At 36.1% G+C, this 21,172-nt stretch overlaps 1 protein-coding gene across 6 annotated transcripts in view; it reads right to left on the bottom strand.

Moving 5' to 3' along the window:
• Positions 1-21,172, bottom strand: part of farp1 (FERM, RhoGEF (ARHGEF) and pleckstrin domain protein 1 (chondrocyte-derived)) — a 324,746-nt gene that overhangs the window by 76,278 nt on the left and 227,296 nt on the right. For all 6 annotated transcript variants that reach the window (XR_005632704.1, XM_039745424.1, XM_039745426.1 and 3 more), the window contains exons 11-14: positions 20,775-20,843; positions 20,025-20,100; positions 16,876-17,107; positions 2,480-2,667 (exon numbers count right to left, since the gene is read on the bottom strand). Coding sequence is in view for 5 of the 6 variants with exons in the window: in XM_039745424.1 (XP_039601358.1) it covers positions 2,480-2,667; positions 16,876-17,107; positions 20,025-20,100; positions 20,775-20,843 (565 nt within the window). In the remaining variant the exon portion in view is untranslated. The remainder of the gene's footprint in view (positions 1-2,479; positions 2,668-16,875; positions 17,108-20,024; positions 20,101-20,774; positions 20,844-21,172) is intronic.

The raw sequence follows: 21,172 nt of genomic DNA, 5'->3' as shown, positions 1-21,172 counted from the left end.
ATCTTACTGCAGATGTTGAAGGATGCCAACCTTCTCAGAAAGTATAGTCTGCTCTGACCTTTCTTACATAGAGCATCAGTATTGGCAGTCCAGTCCAATTTGTCATCCAGCTGCACTCCCAGATATTTAAAGGTCTGCACCCTCTGCACACAGTCACCTCTGATGATCACAGGGTCCATGAGGGGCCTAGGCCTCCTAAAATCCACCACCAGCTCCTTGGTCTTGCTGGTGTTAAGGTGTAAGTGGTTTGAGTCGCACCATTTAACAAAGTCTTTGATTAACTTTCTGTACTCCTCCTCCTGCCCACACCTGATGCAGCCCACAATAGCAGTGTCATCAGCGAACTTTTGCACGTGGCAGGACTCCGAGTCATATTGGAAGTCTGATGTATATAGATTGAACAGGACCGGAGAAAGTACAGTCCCCTGCGGCGCCCCTGTATTGCTGAACACAATGTCAGACCTGCAGTTCCCAAGACGCACATATTGAGGTCTGTCTGTAAGATAGTCCACAATCCATGCCACCAGGTGTGAGTCTACTCCCATCTCAGTCAGCTTGTCTCTAAGGAGCAGAGGTTGGATGGTGTTGAAGGCGCTAGAGAAGTCCAAAACATAATTCTTACAGCACCACTGCCTCTGTCCAGGTGGGAGAGGGATTGGTGTAGCATATAGATGATGGCATCCTCCGCTCCCACCTTCTCCTGGTATGCGAACTGCAGAGGGTCGAGGGCGTGGCGGACCTGTGGCCTCAGGTGGTGAAGCAGCAGCCGCTCCATGGTCTTCATCAGATGCGACATCAGAGCAACAGGCCGGAAGTCATTCAGCTCACTAGGACGTGATACCTTTGGGACAGGGGTGATACAAGATGTTTCCCAAAGCCTTGGGACTCTCCCCTGTTCCAGGCTCAGGTTGAAGATGCGCTGTAGAGGACTCCCCAGTTCCAACGCACATGCCTTCAGCAGTCGTGGCGATACACCATCTGGACCCGCTGCTTTGCTGGCACGAAGTCTTTTCAGCTCTCTGCTCACATGGGCTGCTGTAATTGTGGGTGGGGATGTCTCACCTATGCTGGTATCAGCAGAAGGATGGTTGGAGGATGCAGTACTCCGAGGTGAGAGTGGGTTACTGTGATCAAACCTATTAAAGAAGTTGTTCATTTGGTTTGCTCTCTCCACGTCTGTCTCGATGGCGGCACCCGCTTGAGCTGCAGCCAGTGATAATCTTCATCCCATCCCACACTTCCTTCATCCTGTTGTTCTGCAACTTCTGCTCCAGCTTTCTCCTGTACTGCTCTTTCGCCGCCCTGAGCTGGATTTGGAGTTCCTTCTGCACGCACTTGAGCTCATGCTGATCACCACCTTTAAAAGCCCTTTTCTTCTGGTTCAAAAGGTCCTTGATGTCACTTGTAACCCATGGCTTGTTGTTAGCATAGCAGCATACTGTTCTTACTGGAACTACAATGTCCATACAGAAGTTGATGTAATCAGTTGTGCATTCAACAGCCTCTTCAATGTTCTCACTATGTGACCCAAGCAATATATCCCAGTCTGTAGTTCCAAAGCAATCTCTACAGATATATCATTTATATCTCATTTAGATATCACCCAGATTATGACTTTAATCCCTGTTGTAATTTTTAAGAGCTACACACGTTCATATTTGAGGATTATATGCTATTCCAAACTTTGATAATACAACATTATTTTAATAAGAAAAATACCACCCATTTATTTACTGAACCAGTTATTGCTGGAAGCCATAGCCTTTCCTAACAGTAAACACAGAAGGCAGCAAAGAGCTCTTAAAGGGGTCTATCACAGGACACACACGTCACTCCTGGCCAATTTAAAGTAGTCAAACACACACACAAGGGATATGGGTTGAAAACAAAAATACCTTGCAAAATCTTACACAGACATAGAGAGAATGTATAATCACCACATACTGTAAAGTATGGCTAGTGTGGAATTCTAAGTTTCCTAAAGCTGTTACTCAACTAACACTAACCACTTTGGAGACATATTGTATAATGTAAATGACTTAGAATAAAGTGGAGAAAAGGTGTAATACAATATTCTGGTGATTGCCAAGTTTAGAAGAATGCAGCCCCAGTTAGAAAAGTATTTTTTTAGAATTAATATTGCAGGCATTCAGAGAAATAAATCGCCAAAAATGCCAATACTGAAATTATAGTGCTATAAATGTTCAATCGCAGGTAAAAGAGACAGGGAAAGATCAAAAATGGAACTCCTTACCCTGACGCTAATAGACTAATAGAGGATATTAATTATCTTAAATGTGTGTTGGATCTCACTTTGTTCTCAGTGCTGCTGGGGTAGGTAATGATGTCCTGTAACCCTGGAACTGGATAAATGAGTTAAAGAAGTGGGTGGGTGGAAAGCATTCATTCCTTAAATTAAAAGTTATATAGCATCCTTTTACGATTGATGGTAAATCGTAAATGTGCACTAGTTCTTTACCTTCCTTCTGACTTCATCCTCGTCATCAGTTCGGACACAGCCTGCGTCATTTAAAAGAGGGCTAGTGAGAGGTGATGGTTGCCTGCCATCAGGGCTGAGGTTTGGAGAGAGGATAGGTCTATGCGTTGTCTGTGGACCTTGTGAATTGACTGAAGCCTCAGATAACCGTGGGCTGTTTGTTAAAGAGCCTGTTGGGGAGGGGAGTAGCAAAAAATAAAATTGGGAGAGGAAATGGAACAAATTATACAATCAATATGCAGGAAGTACATTGTTTAAACAATACAAACAAAAAGCTGTAATGGCTAAAGCTGCCAATGTCAATGCAAAAGACCTTTCCAATTTTTCACGTCACGCCAGATAGTACCTACCCAACCACCTGAAAAAATATGAACTACTTAATTGATTAAAAAAATATTGTTTTAAACTCAACAGAACATTAGACCTCACTAAGGGATTAATTTCTAATTATAATATACGTGCACTTCCATGTCCACGTACACATTCTGTACATGCTAATAAGTAATAAAAAATAGATGTATGTATTACACTTACCAAATAAATTGGAAGCCATATAAAATTTATCAATAAAGGCAGCTTGGCCACTTCTCCTCGCTCTGACAGTACATATACTTGCCTGCTTGTGCACTTTGCTCCACACTATGCAACGCGCAAAATGAGATCATGATGAAATACGTTGCACATCTCTGACTTGAGTAAGACAAGAATTACCGAAAACAAATGTAATTTTCTGATGATAATGAAGACGATGATAACAGAGACAGACGACAGCATAACGACTAATGTCTAATCTGTGGATAGTTCTATGAACTAAACACTAGATCAACTATGAACCTAGAACTATAAAATGGCTTTAGTTTATTACAATCTGCAGTACTCTACGGCAGGCATCATGCTACTACACAACTCCAACAAATGGCTACATCTAACAATGAAACAAAAAAGAAAAAAAGCCATTTTTATATGCAACAGACTACTTCAGGGTGTGCTGAAAAACCACAATGCCGGAATCAAACAAAAAGTGGCTCAAGCCTTGAGTTTACATTAGTGGCATTGCACTCCCTGGCAGAGGCTTTTGCATGCACAAATCCATTCAGAACATACATACTCACACTTTTCAATTTATTCATTTTGCAGCTAATCTTATACCATTTAAAAAGATCCAAACAGACAAACATATAGCCCAGAACACATAAAAACTAACACATTTATGTTAGATCTACAAACAAAACGTAGCTAAGCAAAGCACAGTAGTAAGTTTAACTAAGTTGTCATAAGAAATTGCCAGAGCCCCACTTCACACAGGTCAACTTTATTCACACTAATACACAACCATATACAATGTTAAAAACAGGAAACCCTTTGAGAAGGAAGAGCAAAACATTCACAAAAGAAACCAGTGTGTTTGCAAAGTAATTCCAATACAATTGTGAAGTACAAAGTGTTTCAGAAGAAAAAAGCAAGAGCAAAACAGGGAGGGAAGCAGCAAGACAGGGGTCAAGTACAGAATCCAAAAATATTAAAGGTGGATAGTTCATTCATCTCCATGCAATCCACAGTGCCATGCACTTGTCTAGTGTCCTTGTCAAAAAGCAGCAGGTCCTGTTTATCTCCATTTACTATTAGTTCAAAAAGGGAAATTTTATTTGTTAATTGACTCTAAAAAGTTTACAAGTTCTCTGACTGCAAACAGTTATAATGCCAGTGAACTCAAAAACTGCATATCTGTCATGCAAACAGAAACTTATTTCATCAGCTTTAGCATAAAGAAAAAAAATTGCTTTGTTCTTTGGGGTAACACATTCATCAGAACCTTAATTTCTTGCAACTGTTCTGTAAAATTAAGGCAAAAAAGATGAAACGTGAAAGAATTACATTTAAGGTGATTTGGTACACCAAAAACATAAAAAAGCTTTTTAAAGTAACCATGTCATTGTAAAACTATAAAGTATGTAAGCTGGTAAATGTGTTACCTTTCCACTTGAACTGACATGCATATCAAGATGTTAGACAGACAAATAAGCCAGCAGTTGTATATATCAAGTCATTCCCCCAGAATAAGCTGACAGCAGGTTCAGCTTACATACACAGTGTTGTACCCTGCTTCTCTCAAATATTGCCTGAACTGCTCCAATGTATGACTACTTAGTTGAATACCAGTGCTTCATAAAAACACAAGGCAGCTTACAATGCAAGTGACAAGGAGCATTTTACTCACTGCAGTGATCACCTTGGCAAACCTACCTCCTATGATCTGCTTTACTGTTGTATTAGAAGAAGGTTATTTCAACATGGAAAACAATGAAAACATGGCTAGAGAAACATTCTGGAGGTCTTGTCTTCATCAGCAAGAATGCTCTTTCACAAATCTTCTTTTAAAAAATTTCATCATGAAAATCACTTTTAACTATTTTTTCCTTTTGTAGTTGCCCACTGACATATCCCCTTACTAACTCAATACTGTAATATTACTTAAAGAAATAAGTGACTAAATGATAAGAAAGAAGTTGCATGGTGCTGCAGTGGTAGCGCCTCACAGAAAGAAGACCAGGGTTCATGTCCAGGGTCGAGTTTACATGCCCTCCCCATGTCTGCATTGGTTTCCTCCGATAGTCCAAAGACATGCGGGTCAGGTGGATTGGTGATGCTAAATTGGCCTGAGTGTGTGGTTGGGGTGTGGGTGTGTGTGTGTATGTTTATTCGCCTTGCAATGGACTGGCACCCTATCCAAGGTTTGCTCCTGCCTTGCACACTATGTTGGCTGGGATAAGTTCTGGCACTCTCCGCAACCTTGTTCTGGACATAACAGGTTTGAAAATGACTGAATGAGAAGAGGGCAACTTGATCGCACGTACAAATCACTGTTTAATGTTTTTATCATGCATAAACATATTTTTACATTACTTAAAAAAAGGAAGCTATATGTTCTGTTTTTTAATAATGTTCACAAAGTCATACTATTCCTACTTAAGTACAGCCCTGAAGGCACTAAGCAGAGTTAGCAGTGCTGTGTTAGTTAAATTAATTGATCCAATACAACCAGAATAAAGGCTTCAATTGATTAACAAGCTGGTTACAGGAGGCAAGAGGGGCAAAGGAAGGTGACGGAAAGCAGGAGAACTCTCAGCACAGAAACTCATAGTTACTGGTAAAAAAGGTAGGCAGTATTGCTTTGAGGCCAATGTGCTGGAAGGTAAAAATAAAGACTTTCAGTTTAGTCCCAGCCATAGATGAACTGTGAAATCCTATGAAATTTTTATACACGTGTAAGGCGTCTTGATTTTGCATTAAATAAAGTTGCTTGTTTATGAAGGAGGACTTTAGCTCCTGAGGGTTTGATGATTCAGATTGAACTTCTTTTGTCACTTATCACCTTCCTTTCTCAGGCTACTTCTGGGAACTGCTACCATCATCTTGACAGTATTAAGAAGCAAAATCAGCTCTATGCTGGTAATACTATTTATGTTTGTGTAATCTATACATGAATTTATGGTTTGTTGTAGACCCTCTGTTTCTGTTTATTATTATTTTAGGTACATTAATGAATGTATTCATCCTTTTTTTATTTTCCCAAAATATGTCTCATTTGGTAATTAGCTATGGCCAGATGATTAAGATCATGTGACGGTAGAACGCATCTTACATGATATATATTTTTTTTAATCTGATACATTCATTACCTTAGCCATTCATTCAGTATAGGGCTTCAGGAGGAAAAGCCCTGATTACTCTAACCAGGATTGGCAGGAACCAATTCTGGGTAATCCAATCCATTACAAGATATATATGCTCACTCAAACTGGGTCTGTTAAGGGTCAAGCATGAATCTAACATGCATGTCTTTGGATCATTTAAGAAGAAAAAAAAAAAAACATAATTTCTTGTAAAATTAGACAACTGCCAGGGCATCAGTGAATTTAGGTAATTTAGACAGCTTTATAACCAACAATTATATTAAATTTTAAGATTCATTTTAAAAAACATCATATTTTAAGGGAAACATTGTGATTAAATTCAATCCTAATCACCTTCAATGACAATTTGCATGTCCAATAAGCATCTGCATGGGAGATTTTTCAATCAGTTTTCATTCTCCTATTGCATAGGTGTACATATTAGTTTAACTGATTACTCTGAATTGGCCCATTATAAGAGAGTGTGTGTACCTTACAATATATTAGCAACTAGTTCAGTTTAAATATTCTGCTACTCTGAAAATAGTCATTAAAACTGGTCAAAAGGGTGTGTACATATAAATACACTGAAACTGATTATTTCAATCTGTTTCTTAAAGAGGAAAAACATGAATTGGTACTTCTTACTGTGGTAGTAAATCACACAATAATGGTATAAGGAGTATTAAAAGGAGTTGCAGAATACAAACAGAAAAAAACCTCAAAACTTGTTTTGACAAGCATTTTACTTAAAAGTTATTTTAGTTAAATAAACCTCTTTATTTTGCATCTCTATTTATATTGCTATTATTCGATAATGAACATCATTACACCAATGGCAATATGCCTTTATAATTCCTTACTGTGACTGCTCTTTTTATCTTTAGTTAGGTCAAATGTTTTCCTTTTTTTGTAATTTTGGTGTGTATTTGGGAGGAAATGTTGTTGTTTGCTAAAATATTTATTTAATAAGCTTATGTAAAAACCTAAATATTCCCCTTGGGGCAAATAAAGTGCTATCAGTTCTAAGGCACTTTATTAGTATAGATGTATAATATACTTGCTTGGCTATATTTTTCACAATTAGAAACCAAGCAAGTGAAGTGAAGTTTCTTCAAGATCGCAAAATGAGACTGAGTTTGCCATCTTGCAGTTTACAGACCAGCACTTTAGTTATTAGGTCACCCTGCCTACTGTTGGAATTAGAATATTTTGGGCAAATAAATCAATTTTATTTACTTTTAATAAAAAACAACTGCCATCTGTAACATCATTCTAACATTTTTTTTTAATCACATAAGTGACATATTCATGGCATTATAATCCAAGTTACAGATTTATCATTTGATAATAACAAACTGTCTAATGTAACAGTTTTTCTAGCACCAATTCTAATGTATGAGGAGCACTTAAGGGAAGTGCAGCTGAATTAAACAACAAAACAGAGAAACCTCTATTTACTCTTTCATCAATTTCATCTATGAAAAACTGAGGAATGCATTAAAGAGTGCATAAAATTCAACATAAAAAAAAAAATTAAAATAAAAGAAAAAAACAAGGTGTCAAATCATTTTCTTTTATCTTGTAATGTTTAAAACATGTTAATTAAAACTTATGGCAAATATAAGTTACTTCACCGAAGTCTAAAATTAAATAGAGTGTGAACTGAAGCAGATTTTTTTTTTTTTTTTGCAGCTTTGCATTGTTTTAATTTTTTTCAACAGTAAGTCAGTAAAAACATGCCTCGTTCCTTTTAGATTTTTCACCAATGTGATCACTGCAGTAGGGAAACAGCAGGCTCATCCCTCCCACACCTCAATTAGTTAACTAGCATTTAACAAAATACTGCAAGTGAATGAATAGAAGGTATACCATGCTTTGAAGAGAAAAGAAAAGCACAATGACAAACTCCATTTCTCAGAGGAACATGCTGACAGAACAGTGCTTACAGTAAACAGAGAAAAATTAAAAGAAATAAAGCAAATAAAGAAATAAAAAAACCTGCAAACAAATGACAATAATGAGAATGAAAATCCCATTAACATTTTTTTTTTTAAATTAAGGGGATCGGAGGCAGGGAAGAGATGCAGAGAAAGTTACCTTCTGGACTGTTTAATTTGCTCACAATGCTGTAGATAATTAAAGTGAATGGATCATGCTGCTTATACCCAAGCATAGGCATCTTAGTAAGTGTTTCAGCCATTTTAGCTTAGCAAGGGATGCAAGTAAATAGCTGGTTTAGTGTCTGGCAAAGAGTTTAGTCTGTCATTTCACTGTTCAACTATATTTTCTTACCTTTCACAAATGCATGGAAGAACCTGTTTGTCACTACATTTCCACAGTATCCATGATCAAAATCTCTAGCTGTTGCCTTGTTCTGCACAGCGGTACTAAAGAAGAGACCATCACGGCTAATATCAACAACTTTGAAGACCACCCTGCTCCTCCAGTTAATATATTATGGTAACCTTTATTACCTAGGTAACCTGCGTTACCACCAATCACAGTGAAGATTTAAATACAAAAACAAAAAAAAATAATCTCACAACAATTTTTAAAATGTAAAAAATAATTCAAGCCATTTTTATAAATGTCTCACCAAATCAAGATACTTTGTCACTTTCACAATAGTTTTCTCAGGCTATATGAATCAGTTATGTACATCAAAGTACATAATGCTGCAAGTTTTTACTTCTTAAACTGATGGCATAAAACCGTTTTGACATCTACCTGCTCTAGAGCTAATACCCAGACTACACAAACAAAATCTGGAGAGCTGCTTAAAAGTCCACAGGGACCAATTAATCACTTATTGTTAGCCCCAACAAGATCCAACACAGCGATAACTCTGGAAATATTAAATGATTTAATCTACAGACCTTGTAAACAAAATTATTGAAAAATACCAATGAAAACAATACAAAAGCAAGCAGAAAAATTCTACAATAAAGTCAGCATATACTCTCACAATTAAAGCTAAAAAACAAAAGGAAGATAAAGTAATATATAATGCTACACGACCGCTAGGTTTATTAAAAATAAATTTTGTAAAATTTTGCAATACCTCAGATTATGTGGCTTGACAACTCACCACGTGAACTACAACAAATGGAACACACCGAATTTAACTACCTAACTAGATTTAAACTATGTTATACATTTTTGTTTATGAATAAAAAAAAAAAAAAATACAAACTCACAATAATTTTTTTTCCTTCTTAAGACTGTATACAACAAAGCTTAGCTACTGTTTGGCAGCTTAACTACTGCACAAAATTACACAAAAATATTTAGCATAAACCAAAATATTAAATATTTTGAAAAATTAATACAACTAGTGTAATTTTACACACCTTGCCTAACAAAATTGATTGTATCACAAAATAAAAAACAAACATTACAAACATTTATGAAGGCAATTTGCTGAATCACCGGAACTTCTCCAATGTTCAGAGTAATATAAAATATTCTTTTTTGAAAATCACTGCATTTCATTAGTTAGCAATTGAAATATATTCAGTCTCATTAATAAGATTTTGCCAACAACATGGCATTATATCCCAATGAAAACAAAAACAGCAAAACGGTAAACCCCTATTTACAGGCAGATGCATGACACAAAATGTATGGGAAATATTTCACAGTCAGACAAAAGCATGTGGTGGTGAAATTATAAGAACACCCACAAAAGCATGCTTAAAGTTAACTAAATAAAAATATTATTAAAAAAATCCTACATTTTAACTGAATACACCAAATAAAATGCAAATGTTGAAAAATGCAATGCAGAATTAGTATTGTTGTCTTTTTTTTCTTTTTTCCTCAAGAAAAACTAGAATATAAGAAAATTCAAACAGTCACTAATTATTTCAAAGGTCATGTCCTAAACAGTCACATTTTTAGTGGTTATATCAGAACTGCAACCTAGCTCAACAAACCAAGTGAGGATTCACGTAACCTCCCATTTATAGATTTCAACATTTATACGGGATAGGAAAATCTTGAGTTGAACTTGCTAATGGCTAGGAGGGGGCAGACAGATTTTCCATTAACTGAATGTGTTAAATTTTGAGCAGGCTTACAGCAAGCAACATTAAAGCAGAAAACATAAAATGTTTGGTCTAACACTAGTTTGTCTCAAAGAAAATACACTCAAAGAATGCAGTTGAAGTACATTTAATTGAGTACTTACAACTTGAAAAGATTACTAGCAATAATCTGAATTTTTTAGAAATCAGCAGGATAAATTACATGGCCTAGAAAAGTCCACTTGAATGCAGAGTGGTCATAAACAGTCAGCATTCCAGGCCTATAACACCCAGACTGAATTCAGTGTCCTAATTCACAGTTTGTTCAGAATATCTTTAGTTGCTCTGGTTTTTTTTTTTTTTGTTTGGCAAGCTATAAAATTAGATATATATCTATTTTTCTATTAGTCTGACCCAGTGAACATTCAAATAAGTGCATGTGTTGTCAAAATTTATAGTAAGATTTCCAATAGCCCAGAACTTTAGGCTGTATCAGAAATAAATATTCACCTTTTATCGCCATTACTCAGATTTTTTTAAATGCACGCAACCACAATTACCATATTATATCTCTTATATAATCTGACTTTTGCAAGAAACAATGTGCTGCAAAACAGAATTAAATACATGCATTCTGAACCCACTGTAATTCATTTCAGTATGTACTGGGAGGGAAGAAACTATCCTGGTAGCACTGGGTGCAACACAGGAAACAACTCTGAACAAGTCACTAGTCAATCTCAAAGTATATATATGCACACACACACATGTAATTTGAACTGGGCCCAAACTGGAGTTGCAAATATATTAACCTGCAAGTCTTTGCAGAGAAAACCTGAAGTACCTGAAGAAAAATCAATGGAAAACCAGACAGATTTCATACAGCCTCCGCACAGACAATGACTGGGTGCTGGATTCAAAACGAGAATGCTGTATCCATGAAACAGAAGCCTTAACTATTATGTCACAGTGCTGTCACGTATACATCACAATTCAATAATATATTCAACCAGAATAGTTGTATTAAAAAAAAAACCCAAAAAAACTACATTTATTGCATCTGTATTCACTTAATGTCCACTGGAGGCTGGAGTTTTACTGACCCTGATCTTCTGGCAGTAAAGCATGTAGGAAAGGTACTAGACAGAATGTGACAGCATTCCATGACAGCCATACACAAACAAGTGTACTTTTACGTTAAACCAAATTATCAAGTCATGGCTGTAGGTTCTGGAAATAAACAGTACCTTAGTAAAATGGTGATCCAAGTAAAACAGGCAGTCTCTGTTGGCTGAAAATACCATTACCATTAATGATTAACACTTTGTAAAACAAATTTGCATTGACAAAAATCGATACATTAAAAATTGATTAATACAGTTAAGTTCATAAGTATTTGGACAGTGACACAATTTTCAGAATTTTGGCTCTATAAGCCACCATAATGAATTTGAAATGAAGAAATAATTACATGATTGAAGTGTAAGTGTAACCTTTTAATTCAAAAGGTTTAACCGAAATATTGTATGAGCCATTTTTGAATGTATTTGGACAATTGACTGACAAGCTGTTCCAAAGCTAGGTGTGAGCGGGTCCCGCTTTATTTCAATAGTTATTAAGCAGGTAGAATGTCTGTTGCTGATTCCAAGTGTAGAATTTACATTTGGAAGCTGTTACTGTGAACTCTCAATATGAGGTGTAAAGAGCTGTCATGCAAGTAAAAACAGACCTTCATTAGGCAGAGAAAACAAAGCAAACTCATCCGAAAGACTGCAGAAACACCAGGAATGATTAAATCAACTATGTGGTACATTCTTAAAGAGAAGGAACATACTAGTAAATTCATCAACACCAGAAGGCCTGGACCACCAAGGAAGACAAATGTGCTAGATTTACTCAGAATTCCTTTCCTTGTAAAGAAAAAACAATTTACAACATTTAGCCAAACCAAGAACACTGAGAGGCAGGCCTATCACTACCAAAGTATACAATCAAGAGAAGATTTGATGAAAGTAAATACAGAGGGTTTAACCACAAGGTAATCCTCAGGAATATGAAGGACATATTAGATTGTGCAAGAAAATATTTTTAAAATACCAGTTCAATTTTAGAATAGCTTTCTTTGGGCAAATGAAATTAAGATCACTATGTACCAGAATGATGCATAGAGAAGAATATAGAGAACAGAAGCAATGGTGCATGATCTGTAGTATACCACATCATCTGTCAAACACGGCAGAAGCAGTGTTAATGGCATGGGCATGAGTGACTGCCAACGGAAGTGGGTCACTGGTGCTTACTGATGATATGCCTACTGACAAAAGCTGCAAGATGATTTTTGAAGTGTACAGAGTTAGGCTATCTGCTCAGATTCAGACAAATACTGCAAAACTAATATGTGGATGCTTCACAGTACAGATGGACAATGAGCCAAAATATACTATGACAGCAAACCAAATGCTTCTCAAGGCAAAGAGGTGGAATATTCTTCAATGATAAAGTCAATCAGCTGACCTCAACCCAATTGGATATGCATTTCACTTGCTGAAGACCAAACCAAAGGCCGAAAGTCCAATGAAGAAGCAGTACCTGAAGACAGATGCATTAAAGGCCTAACAAAGCATTAGTTCTTAGAGAAGGCCATGGATTCCAGACTTCAGGCAGTCATTGACTGTAAATGGTTTTCAGCAAAGTATTGAAAAATGATCATTATATTCATGATTATGTTAGTTTGTCCTAATATTTTTGATCCCCTGAAAATGGGGTTCCTATGAATAAAAATGGCTGTCTATTCCAAATGGCTCAATATTTTTGTTAAACACCTTAAATTAAGCCCACAAGTCTACACTTCAATCACATCTTGATTGCTTCATTTCAAATCCATGTGGTGGCACAGAGTCAAAATTATGAAAATTGTATCACTGTCCAAATACTTATGGACCTAACTATATTTCTTCCTCTGTATGCAAATGCATCATTGCTCTATTATAAATAAATAAAAAAAATAATCTTGGAAGGAGATGAGACGTGATTTTCTCAGAGGGACACACGTTCTGCGAGACAAGTCTTTTGTGCCAAGAGATTTAACCATGCCCGGGGCCGGAAAAAGACAAAGAGTAGATGACAAAGTAGAACGTCGTAAAGAATTCAAAAACGCTAATGTGATACACATGCAGAGCAGATTAGAGATAATGGAAGTACGAAAATTCGAACATCTCAAAAAAATGATAGTAAAGATCGTATTAGAGCAAACAAAAGGAAATTATTACTTGGTGAAATAACGGAACAGCGAAAAGAGATCAAATATATTGTTCAGAGACTTGTAGATCGTCTAATTTGTGTTGCCATCAGGGAAAAGTAGTATTTCTTCCCAATGAAGAGGCCTATCTGCGAGAATTAAAAGTTTTGTTGTTTGTTGAAAGTGAAATCCACATACGTGACCAACAGAGATGCAAATTTGCTGGCGCGAAGCGCAGGTAGGGTTTTGGCAAGCAGGAGGCGAAGCCCTCCAGTTTTTATAAAAGATAAGTAGTTTCAAATGTAGACACAAAGCCGATATATGCAAAGCACAAGAATGGAGGAGACATCAGTTGTATTGGAAAATCAGTTGTAAAATCATTTGCAAATATTGGAAATTCTAACATGATCTTTGAAAAAGAAAAGTCAGTTGGAATTATATTAACTTCAACTTGATTAAAATGTGCCTGGTCATGGTTTCATGCTTATCAGTTAAACTTGGAAAGCAGACACACCATTGCAGTGTATATAAGGAGAAATATGTGATGTATTTACAAAATTACATAAGGCAGGTAATGCCAAAAATCAATTTATCTTCGCATTATTATTCTGAAGAAGGATTAATGTACAAGTAAGTTGGTCAGTCAATGTATGCATATGCTCACCGACTTCTCCACAGTTTAGTATTTGCATTTAACTTTTCACTCTCCCAATAAAATGTCACAAATTGTAGTATACAATAAAATACTGAAATCAGTATTAAAGTGCACCAAACTATTGTTGATCTTCTTGTGAATATACATTCACATTTACAAAAATGTAACAACCAAAAAGGCACTGAAAAAAATATATGGAAATTACTAAGATACACACAAGGGGCTAAAGTTTCAGCATTGGGTGTCTGCATATCAGCAATGGGCACATGAGCCCAAGCACCCTTTTAAAACAAACTGTTAGTGAGAACAAACCTCACTGAATATTTTCCTTATATATTTCCTAAACAGAAAAAAGTATGTTTTGATTACACAATTGTAGATAAAGAAATCAAGCTACTTTAAAGTGCATATCTAAAGAAATGAAACAACACAATTAGCTATAAAATTTTTACATTCTTCTACAAGAAGAACTCTTCATAAAACAAAAGTTTCAACAGTGTGGCTACCTTCTGACAGACACATAATGGTCTCTCTAGCAAACTAAAACCTAGCTATGTCATAAACATTCTGCGATATGTTATTTCAGGAAAGAAAACTACATTTTCGAATATTGAGTTACACTTTATAAAGAAATCATCACCATAAAGGTACAGGTATTATGAGAAAAGGATTAAACACAATAGACACCACCAATTTAAATGACAATTTAAGTACTGCAAGTTTAGTTTTTTTTCACCTAAACCAGGACTTTGATCTAAAATATATACAGTACTAGGTTTTGGTTTAAGGTGTACATATACAAGTAAGACTTTTTCTTATTAAAATGTATAGCAATCTTTGTAAATTTTAAAGCACAGTGAACTTATACTCTACAGGCATGCGTCCAATATTTTTGCCTAAACTAAGATCCTCAATTAGAATCAAGAGTATTAAGTTTAATGTAGCAGACTAAACATGAACTTTGTTTGAATAGGCAATGTTCAAACCTCCTCATATATGAGTCTGTAGCACAAGTCGGCATCTCCCAAGTACTCTCATTAACAATATGCATCAGGAAAACTGATGTTTCTATGCCAAGTCTGTGTCTGAAGCAGTTTTACTGACTTGTCAACAACCACAACTAGTTACTGAAATTTAAAGCAAAATGATTCCTGTTAAATATTTGCTGGGACCTATTTACATGGGAAAGTGAAAGACAACAATAATTTAGAGATTATATAGAAAAAAAAAAAAAATTTTGCTAGTCATTTCACAACTCAAAACTCTGGGTAAGAAAATCAAGATCAGCAAACAGTCAGAAAACTTGTTTGTTACAGGAAGTAATTGTCTGTAGCACTGAGGGACATGCTGCCAATGGATATTTTAAAATCAACATGGATAGCAAGATTATCATAAAGATTTTACTCTCTGTAGTATATTAAATAAAAGTGCGTCTAAAGCAATCACTTAAGGTCCTCATTAAATGGTAACTGATATGAGCAAGGGTGCATATTTCTATTGTCTTAATGTTTACTTGCTTTTTTGCATAGTGTTAGTAGTCACTGATAGAGTCTGATAAAAACAAACCTATCCTTGGTAACAGACAAGGAAATTATTTGATATTTGTGGACATAAATATTACTGGCAGGTTATAGGTGAAACTTAATGCTGATGTGTTCACCACAGAAAAGCCAATCTTCCGGGCCAAATTAACATATGGTACACCAGGCTATATTAAACAGCCACAAGCCCGGAGATTAAAATTTCACACATAACTGATATTTCTCTTGCAGTAACTACCTAACAGCTGAATACTCGTGCTCCATCTTCATCACTCAAATTCATAGACATGTCCTCCTCTACCTCCTCATCCAGCTGTAAACTTCCAAATGAGTACTTGTTCCTAGGTGTAGGAGAAGAGCTAGTGGCAACAGGATTCCCAAACATCAGAGGGTGACTAAAAGGATTAACGATCTCTGATTCAGAATCACTGGACTCTGTTCCACTACTTGTGGAGCCATCAATCATTTGGACAGCTCCCATATGGTCAATGGCTGCACTCATAAGCAGTCTTTGCATAGCAGGGCTTGCCTTGGATTGACCTGAACAACAAAGACCATTGGTCATCACCTTCCTCTCTAAGGCAATAAATTGCTCTGCCTTTGAAAGACTCCCCTTTCTTTGATCATTGGCAGGAGTGGAAGTGAGTTGACTAAGAATGAATGGATCAGTGTCTGATCGATTTTGTACATTTTGTAGCTTCTGCATGTGCAGCTTGCTTAAAACTGGAGAGCAACTAATGTAATTTTGGCAATCATGACCTTCAATGTGCTCCTTTGTGTCACAACTTGAGCTATAACTTTGATTTTCCTCTCTTTGACGAGATCTACAACTGTGACCATTGTGCACTAAATAACTATTAAAAGTACTTGAAATGGGATTGACCCTCCTGTGAGTACCAGGAGTATGAGGGTTGGATGCAGGGCTCCTATTTTCGGAGCCACTGAAAATCTCATCCACAAGGGTGCTCTGTCTAGGCATTCGAGGTGTTCCACCACCACAGAATGACAAATTAGCAGGGTCATCATCAATAAACTCTTCAGAATAGGAAACAGACTCCCTAAACCTGAGTTTATTCAGATTTTCATCCCTACTGGTCAGTGGTTCATCCTCATAATTGTCATTTATTTGAGACTGAGATCTGGTGATTCGGCCCTTGATCAGGTCATATTCACTATCTATATCACTGCAGTCTATATAAGGGATTGAGGAGCTACTGCCCCTGGCAGCCTGGAATGCTGGACCTGTGCTTGGGAGCTCCACTTGCTGCTTCATTAGATGGGTCTTCCCCTGGACATCTCCATCCACCTCATGTTCTGTGGACTCCAATCTCCTATCCTCCTGGCAGCTCTTCAGGGATGATGGACTTTGCTGCTGCTGTCCCACCACATTCTCCATACAGACTATAGTTTCTTTTATGTGACGTGGTGACTCTGCTGGTGAGTCAGTCTTATCTCCATAAGTGTAGCTTGCACTCTAAGCAATACAGAATAAATTAAGAAACAAGAGAAGCAGGGATAAGGAAACAAGTAAGATTGTACGTGCATGACAATATGGTAAAAAACTATGTTTTTCATTTTCATTTCATTTCAAATGAAGTAATTCAAACAACTGTGCAACATTAATAATGCAGAATCTACATCAAAGAAATACCCTGATTAAACAAAATGCAGCTATTTAATTGAACCACACAATATATCTGACATATATGTAGTTTAAAAAAATATTCACTGTTTAATACTTCTGGCAAAGGAAAACCACAGTCATATGCCAAAGTGATGTATAAATACAAATTACACAATATCAGAAAATATTGTACACACTAAGAATAAACAGTTCAAAAGTACAAACAAATAATATTCAATAAAGCAGTTTAAGCAGCAAATAAATTTTGATTTTGCTTCAGGTTACTGCAAACAACATTCAGCTTTTTACTGATCTCACCTAAGCTGCTATATTAACACATAATTATTTAATCATAATGTGTAAATGGCATTAGCACTTAACAATGGAAGAATGTAGCAGCATGAACTTCTGAATGTGGTAATGAGATACCTAGTTGTTTGACTGATTGGGCTATTATATCTGGACAGATGTTCAGCCCTGTGTAATAGAGAGAGCGGAAATGAAAGATTATTGTCAAACTGTACATTCAGAACATCTTGTAGAGTGAATGGACGCGGAGGCAAAAAGTTACAAAACAATTACAACAGTGAAGGCACGAATAAGGTCTAGGTTCAACTTTGGATGCCTTCTGTTGTCCCAAGTGGAATGCAGTGAGTCTACTTCGAGTACCATCTCAGAAGTATAACCCATGAAGGTAATGATACTATAATTACAACAGCAATATCCAATGAAGTGGAAGAATAATTAGGAATTAAAGACTTTCTATTCATTAACATTTTGATTATTTTTTTCCATTACACATTGAAGAGGACCTTTCCAAGCAATATGAGGCATAAGAAGCAACACAGGATGCTAGTTCAACAGTTTAAGGTTTACCAATCAGTCTAGCAAGCATATATTTGAACTGTGGGAAGAAACTCGACCAGCTCTTAAAAAGAAAAACACACATATAGAGGAGAAACAAGAAAGACATATATACATACACACACACACATATATATATATATATATATATATACTGTAAAATGCTTCTGATTGGCTAGGTAGAGAATCCACGTTACTCGATCTGTGTGGCAACAGATCTAACAACTGTAACACCATGCTAATTTGATGTAATTATTTGAAGAACTGGAAAAAAAATCTGAACTGAAAGACATTAAAATTGTTGAAAAACTGCTAGTCTATCTATCTATCTATCTATCTAGTGGGATAAAATGGGGGAATAAATAAAACAGAAGAAAAAGATATACAAATGTGGCTACATAAATGTTGACTAAACTATAAAACATGTTAATGCCTTATTAAAGGAAGAATAACAGCAACAGTGTACTTGCAAACACACACCTCATAAACAAATAACACAACTTAACCAGGCACCTAGTAAGTCTGGTTTGTGACCTATAGTGTAGGAGGCTGAGAAAAAGTCACAGAATTGAAAAGGAGCACAGACAGCTGATTAAAATTCAAGTGTTTGTGCCTATAATTATGTGATTTTCTTCATGAGAATCACTGCAAAGAAATCTCAATGTAACAAGGGCTAGATGTACATTTTGCATCCTTTTGGTTTTATAAAATTAATAAGTGATTTTTTGCATCTTTTATGACCACCTTTTCTATGTATAAAACTGCAGCAAACAAAACACCTTTTTATTTTTATGTGCCTTTCTCAAGTGAAACCCCATCATAATCATTACAATTATTAAATTATAAAGTAAATGTGACTCTTCTTATGAAGTCAGTAGACAGATTGGGAGAGCATGGAGTTTCATGAGGTCACTGGAAAGGGGTGTGTGGTGCTCCTGATATCTTTGCAAAAGGACAAAGGTCCACATTTTTAGAATCCTGGTGCTTCCTGTTTTGCTATATAGTTGAGAGACAAATGCTATTCAGTGACCTAAGACGAAGACTGGATTCCTTTGGTGCTATGTCTCTTCGGAGAATCCTTGGGTTCCACTGGTTTGACTTTATGTCGAATGAGCAGTTGCACATGGAGTCCTGAATGAAGCACATTACCTGCATTGTGAGGAAATGTCAGTTAAGGCACTATGGCCATGTGGCACAATTCCCTGAGGGTAATCCAGCTCGCTGGTTCTTCACTGTTGAGAACCTGAGTGGCTGGACCAGGCCAAGGGGATGCCCATGTAACACCTAGCTGCAACAGACAGATAGTTATTTCCGAAGGGTGAGAATAGACTACATGTCTGCCTGGGGGTTGCCAAATAGGATCCTGAACTGGTTTGGCGTGTGGTGGGTGCAGCCAGTGCATGTTCCCCAACCTGACCTGACCTGATAAAATTGTTCAATTTGTTTAAAAGTATGCGTGAGAGTCCTTTTTTTTTTTTTTAAACCAGTTACAGCACAGAGAAGTGAAGCTATTTGTTCATGGTCACACAGTGAGTCAGAGTCCAATGTCTTAATAACAGCAATGTTTTAATTGTTGTGTTTAAAAACTATAAAACCTATATAGTTATGAATTTCCAAAGTCGTTAAAATAAATATTCAGATTACTGAATACTAGGACAATAAAAAAAAAATTTTGTAAAAAGTTTTAGGATTCCTATAAAATTGGATATAATTAAAAGAAACGCAGAGTACAGTTTAAATAGGTTTTATATTTTGCATCTCTAACTAATGTGTGTCTTTTTTAATGTCTCTAAAATACTGCTGTATACACCCTGTAATACTAAGAAAACCTACAGTTATATGCATTAGAAAAAGACAAAATTAAAGAAGATTAAAATAAAACATTACGGGCAGTGATACTGACTTGCTTTGGCAGTTCTGATTTGTGCTCTATAGACTGTGGTGAAAGGCTTGCGTTGGATCGAATCTTACTGTGTTTCCTGAAAGACAATGCATTACCATGAATAAGGTTGGCATGAAATACTGGACCATTTATACTTAAATAAAAATCTGCCAGAATAAATTCTGCTGCACATATTACTAACATTCTAGTCAGCAAAAAAAAAAATAGAGTCAAAAGGCTAATTGAGAAAACATAGCACTACATTTCCTGAAATTGACTTGACTGTTTCTCTTACTCCACTGGCTCATCAGCATTTTAAGTCTTTATTAAAGAGATTAGTCTACTTAAAATAATAGCCATACCAGGCAAAGAAAGCTGACATTTGCCATAAAGTGCATTATGATTTTGACAGTCATAGCCAATGGCAGCATGAGCATGTGATTATGCATACATGTAAAAATACATATCATTAGCAGAATACTTCTGGGTTACCCATCATGCCTTGTTTGTGAAATAACATAATCTCTTAAATCTTGTTTGAGCTGTTCACACTGAATGCACTTGAAATCTAGTCAGAGTCTGCAGACCCACCATCTTCACATTTTTCTTGAAATATAACCTGATTTTTCAGCATTTACCACACTATTCTCAAACTCCCTTTTTCCAATTTAAGGCCGTAGGGGGCCAGAGGTTACATCATCCTACATAAACGTTATGTAAAGCAAACAATATAACAATCAAACAATTAACAAGTCTAGAAATAAAAGTTACCTTTCGAAGGGTATTTTTCTGAATTCTGAATCTTTTACATAATCAAGCACCTGTTTTTGAGTCCGACCACTGTCAGTGTACAGAAAAAAAGGAGAATGAAAGAACCCTTCAGTATGATTAAGTAAAAATAACAGAAACATGTTATTTTGCAAAGACGGTTAAATCTCACTTTAAGAAAACAGTAACAAGCAAATGAAATGCATTAGCATAGTAAAATGTACATGTAGTGCTGAAATTAGGATTAGCATGAGAAACACCAGAGGGCCAAAAATTACAATAAATAAAGAAATTGCATAGAAGCAATTTGTGTCACAAAAGATTTCCTCTAGACCTAAAGTGGTCTGTAAATTTAAAGGACAATCTTTCATGTAATTCTATCCTACTAAGTTTAGCAGCTG

Source organism: Polypterus senegalus, chromosome 2, assembly GCF_016835505.1.
Source record: "Polypterus senegalus isolate Bchr_013 chromosome 2, ASM1683550v1, whole genome shotgun sequence".
In the NCBI taxonomy this organism is placed as follows: Eukaryota; Metazoa; Chordata; class Cladistia; order Polypteriformes; family Polypteridae; genus Polypterus; species Polypterus senegalus.
The sequence above is the reverse complement of the archived record's forward strand: the minus strand, read 5'-3'. Positions and strand labels throughout refer to the sequence as shown.